This window comes from Nematolebias whitei, chromosome 23 (assembly GCF_014905685.2).
Source record: "Nematolebias whitei isolate Nwh7 chromosome 23, NemWhi1, whole genome shotgun sequence".
NCBI lineage: Eukaryota > Metazoa > Chordata > Actinopteri > Cyprinodontiformes > Rivulidae > Nematolebias > Nematolebias whitei.
The window spans coordinates 14250380-14256379 of NC_056520.1; the positions used below are offsets into that span (position 1 = coordinate 14250380).

Here is a 6000-nt window from a genome sequence, read left to right on the forward strand (position 1 = left end):
GTAGAACAGAATTCAGCACTGTTTTTTCTGTATCAGATCGGTATCGACTGACACTAAACAGCAGGTATCGGTATCGGAAGTGGAAAAAGTGGATCGGTGCATCCCTAAAAATAACTCACCGATATAAAAGGTGCTGGTTTTTTTATACGTTATAAATTTATATAGTGTTACATCATTTTCAGCCCCCTGTTTGGTATCTGCATTTGGTAGCAGGCCAAACTGATAAAGACCATGCAGAATAATGTAGTATTTTAATTCCAGAGCAGAGAAAGCGATGTAGTCTCTGTAAGTAGGTCTAGAAAAATAAATATATCGGTATTGGTTATCGGCCAAATAAGTTTTAACATATTGGCATATCGGATATCGGCCCAAAATCCAATATCGTGCATCCCTACCTTTAACGCTCAATAATCTGGACTTAATTTAAAACCAAGGCTCTTCATTTCAGTAATGTCAGCCTTTTTAACAAACCCAACAGTCTTTCACACAACCGTAAAATAAAATCTCCAGCTACTGGAAGACAATTCAAACAGACTCAAAACTATGGTGCTTTAGCTGAGGAGCCGCCTATACAACAATGTTATCCTCAAGTTGACAGAACTGTCAGAACGTGTATATTTCCTTAACATAATTTTGACCTGGCATAGTCCCACGACCCACTGAAAATGGGCCCGCAACCCAACAGTTGAGAATCACATGTTTTAGATGAAATTATACTTGACAAGATGTAAGACATCTGATCTTGCTGTCATGGTTGCGAGACGTCCACCTTTGCATGGCCCATTTTATACTCGAAAAGAAACTGCAGGGATGAACTCCTGGTAATCCCTCTCACTGCCGACACATCCATCCATCCCAGTGTTTCCCCTACCATTATACAAGCAGGATGTCCTGCCCTGTCAACAGAACTGAACGCCCCGCCTACCAAACCGAACTGCCCCTCCTCCCCTGCGGGACTGACATAGCGCTAAGCTAGTGACGCGCAATACAGGCGCGCTAGCTAAAAAGCTAAAGGCAGCACTCACACTGCCTCTTTTCTTATTTTGAAACCCCACCCTCCCAACGCTCGAAAACTGTCAGTACAAACAGTGCGTGGCTCAGACCCCCCCACCCCCCACACACACACACACACACACACCACCCCCATCAACAAAAATCATGGACAAGATGAGGGCCACGCCAAGGCAGGTTATCTAGTGGAAACACTGCATCCATTATCTTTACCCACTTCTTCCCGTTCGGGTCATGGGGATCACTGGTAACCATGTCCAGCAGTAAATGTGCGAGAGGCAGGGGACACCCTGGACAGGTCTCCAGTCCATCACAGGGACACAGAGACAAATGAGACAAACAACCATTCACTCTCTCACTCCCACCAATCAGCCTAACATGCATGTTTTTGGTCTGTAGGAGGAAACTGGAGTACCTGGAGAAAACCCACACATGCACACAGAGAGAACATGCAAACTCCACCCAGAATAACACTCTAACACAGTTGTTCCCAACACTGGTCTGGTCCCTGAGGAACACAATCCTGCATATTTTAGTTGTTCCTCTGCTCCAACACACCTGATTTGAATGAATGGGTGATTAACAGGCTTCAGCTGAACTTAAGGATGTAATTAAATCACTGAATCTGGTGTGCTGGAGCATAATAGCTAGGGATGCACCATATTAGATTTTTGGCCGATATCAGATATGTTGCTTGTTGTGGGTTTGTAGTTGCAGCGTGGGATCCTCTGCACTCTTGTGCATGAAGGACAACCTTTTTAAGTTCAAAGTTTTTGTCTATCCATTGTGCCGTAAGATTGCTCATGCTAACGGGGCTAACACAACGTCCAAATGTCTGTGGAAAAACTCACCCAAGTGCTATCGGCTATTTGCTTCTCAATGACGTCGGAAATGTCAGCTTGTAACTCAGGTAAGGTTACATCGGAAAAATATCTCCGACTGGGGACAATGTAGCGAGGCTCAACGTAGTCCAAAAATCTTCGGAATTCGACATCCTCACCAACAAAAATAAAAGTTCCACGCCACCGACATTTTGAATTTTCCTCTCCGCCGTGAGATCAGGTAGGCGCACGTGACGTCATCACGTTGTGCTGCCACTGCAAACATCCTTGTCACTGGGTTGTCATACAAAAACAGCGCCTTTTTATATCGGTGAGTTATTTTGATGTCCGATTTTTAACTTTAACGCTAATATTGGCCGATACCATGCCGAGAATATCGTGCATCCCTACAAGAAACAACTAAAACATACAGGTTGGTGTTCCTCAAGGACCAGGGTTAGGAACCACAGCTCTGACAAACAAACTTCTTGTGAAAGTTTAAGTTTATTTTGCGCAGTCTTTCTACAACATCTTCAAATGTCCAACAGAACTACCCTAAGTGGTTCTTCAAAGACTATTTCCCGATTAAACATCTCCAGAATGGTTCCTTTTCAGCATCATAACCTGACAAAGGTTTTCATAGTTAGAGGTCTAATGAAGGACGTGTTTAATGTGGTGCAATTTTCTAAACGTTTCATCTGAAAATATTTAGCACTGGTATTCGAATGGCCTTTGTATGAAGTGCTGCTTTGCTGCTAAAGTAAAATAAGATTTTACAGGAGAATTAATGAACTGAAGAAACGACCTAAAGCGTTCTCCATGGCCTCAATAGGGGTCTTATTTTCAACGTTTGTATTCAACAGACACTATAAATCTCGAAAAATACTTTCCAGTTCAGTTAAGAGTGAAAGAAACAAAGCGTATAAGCCTTCTGGAAATATTTTATGGGTTCTTTACCCCCCAAAAAAAATATAGTATGAAATAAGGAAGTCTATTTTGCAGGGCTATTCAATTAAATTGCTCAGGGGGCCACAGTTGCTGAAAGCCAAAAGCTCGGGGGATGGACATCCAGCAATTATTGTCATTAGTTAAGTTTGTTTTATGGTTTAAACTCTAGTTTTATTTAGAAATGAACCCATTGGAGGGCCAAACTGAGCTCACCCATGGGTCTTTGGCCCCTGGGCCACCAGTTGAATAGCCCTGCTTTACTGGATCAAATTCAACCTTCATTTATACAGGTTAATCCCACTGAGCGTCGGGGACTCATTTACAAGAGAGACCTGATTTTTTTAACAAAGAACGATGACAACAGTGGACAACAACAATCATAAAGTAAAAAGACAAAAATAAAGTCCGCTGTACAAACAAAGACGGTGCTTCAATTTCAGACTAAAACCAAAACATCCATAAAGTCTAACACCTCCTGTACAGCATAGAAATGTCCCTAATTTATAAATTATACAACAACAAATGATTTTTTTCCACACCTAAAAAGATCACAACAGTCATCATCAATGTGAGGTTAGGGCCCCTCCATGGGGCCTGGAAGGGGAATCCACAAAGAAACCAAACGTATGCACGTGTTCATATAAATAAGCAGACAAGAAGGTGGTGTGATGCTTTCACTGATGTGGGGTTTCAGTTTCTGTGCCTCCAACACGAAGACATTTTAAAGCACAACAAAGGAGTCGAGATGCAGCTCATCTGGCCCTTAAAAGCGCCATTATCCTGAAACAGCAGCTGACATGACTTTATATGACCTCTGGTCTCTGCAGGGTGGACATTTTTCAAATCACAGCAGAGAAACAACACAAATTTCCTGTGAAAATGCAAGTGTGAACGCCTCTTGCTTACGAATGTCAAGAAAACAGTTTAAACGTAGCTTAAAATAGCAGAAAGAAGCTTCAAATATCAGAAGGAAGCAGAACGTGCACAACCAGCTGATAAAGATGAAATTAACATAAAAATAGCTAAATGCTAGCTGAAATAGCAGAAACCTACGGAAATTAGCTGAAAGGAGCAGAATAAATTGAAATTAACAGACGTTTGAAAAAGCATAATGAATTAAGCTGAAGGAAGCACAAAACAGCTGAAAAAATTTGCTGAACTAGCTGAATTTTTTTGATTTTCATTCAGATCATTGTCAGCTACCAATACGCCAAGTTTCATCTGAATAGCCCTAAAAATGGCAGCGTTGTCCTAGTTTTTCTATAAAACAGCTGAATAGTAGCTAAAGAAATGCAGAAAGAAGCTTAAATTTCCAAAAGGAAGTGGGGGAGAGCTTAATTGTGCCCACTAAGGCTGAAACAGCCAGAAATTAGCACAATAAAGTTGAAATTATCTGAGAAAACCTTAAATTTGCTCAAAACTGCTGAATAGTAGCTAAAACAAGCAGAAAAAAGTTTAAATTACTAGAAGGATGTCGGGGGGGGAAAGGTTTTTGTTGAATTAGGCTGAAAAAAGTTGAAATGATAACAACAAATGTGGAATTAGCTGATAAAGATGAAATTAGCATGAAAACAGCTAAATGCTAGCTGAAAATGTAGAAACAGTTGAAACGTCCACAAATAAGCTGAAAGGGGCAGAACAAGCATAAATTCGCATAAATAAGTTTGAAGAAGCACAAAAATGTTGACGTTAGCTGAATGCAGCTGAAAGGAGCATAAGCTGAAATTAGCTGAATTTTGTTTAAAATCGTGCACAAGGAAGCTGAAAGAACTAAACGTGAAACGTGTTGCTGCAAGGTTGTAAACAGATCAAAAGTTATGAAGAATGGTCAAATGAGCTCCATTCATTTTCAATGAGAGCAAAAAAAAAAAAATGGCAGAAAAGGCTAAATATCTCAAAAAGCTAAAGTTGCACCAAACGCCATAGCAGCCATGTCCTGAAACAGCTGAACGTTTTTTGATTTATGACTTGTTGAAATAGCACAAAAACTGCGGGAGTAGTTAGATGCTGAAAAACGTGCGGAAGAAAAAGTGGATCTCAATAGTGTGACTACTGTGAATACTGTGAATAGTGTATTTACACAACCACACTCCAGTCCTATTACTGTGTACAACACAAAATCACGTTCTGGCGCAAAAATAATCACAGCTTCTGCATGTTACAGCACTCAGTTAAGGAGTTTAATGAAATATTAACAAGACTAACAATAAAGTCAATGTTGTCGCCGTGCCTTCAATAAAAGACGCTATAAAGTTGAAATAAAGTGCGTTTTCTTTGGTTAACTTACGTTTTCTGCACCGGCTTCTTCCGTTTCTTCACTGCGTACAGCGCCGTGTTCGGCAGCATGACGGTAAAATTAACCAGCCAAAGTCCAGAAAAGTCTCGTAATCCGTTTTTTTTTTTTTTTTTTTACCAAATCAAGTTCAAATGGGATCCGAAGACGGACATACCCTGTTAAAAATAATATACACTTGAAAACGTTAGAATAGAAATCCCCCCTCAGCCTTGGAGTTCAGACGGTTGGTTCACGTCTCCTGTTTAGCTAGACCGAAACGACTTTTTATAGTTTCTTTCCACTAAAACAACCCGCTTAAAGTTAGCAAACTAACACTACTTGTCATATTTGAGTCGTCTGAATGTTTCCGCCGCGACAAAAAAATCTGATTTTATCACCAAAACGAAACAGTCCTCGGAAGTTTTGCGTGCTGGCTGCTCATCGCCCCGGTCCTGAGAGCAGTAGCAACAGCCGCGCGCTCGCGATGTGGTTTATGTAAGGCCGTAGCGCGAGAGCAGAAAAATTTAAGGTAGACCAGCCAAATTCGATGTTCAGTACAGTAAACGAAACGGGCAATCTAACCCGTACGACCTTAAAAGCTGTTTCCGTGAAAGTCATAGTTGTAAACAGTGGAGTTTTATTTTGAAATATTGGATTTTCACAATAAAAAGGCTTAATTGTTTTTTTTTTCTTTATCTTTATTGAAAATTGAAGACATACAAAAACTGATTGTTAATTAGACATGAAAATATAAACAGAATGCCCAGGGGAACGTGACACAGTAATACACAGAGGTTGTCATATAGATGGGTCATGAATGTTGAATTTGTCATGAATTGTCTTTGTAATAGATAGCTTTCTTGTTAGGGATGTATTTGATATTTGAGTCATACTTAAACAGTTCTTGGAGGAAGTATCCAATATTTGGTTTGGAGTTGGACCATT

At 40.3% G+C, this 6000-nt stretch overlaps 1 protein-coding gene across 1 annotated transcript in view; it reads right to left on the reverse strand.

The window, feature by feature from the left end:
* Nucleotides 1–5518, reverse strand: part of ahr2 (aryl hydrocarbon receptor 2) — a 119121-nt gene extending 113603 nt beyond the window's left edge. The window contains exon 1 of the mRNA XM_037696400.1: nt 5068–5518. Within this exon, the coding sequence (XP_037552328.1) occupies nt 5068–5126 (59 nt within the window). The 5' untranslated portion in view covers nt 5127–5518. The remainder of the gene's footprint in view (nt 1–5067) is intronic.
* Between the last annotated feature and the right edge of the window lie 482 nt (nt 5519–6000).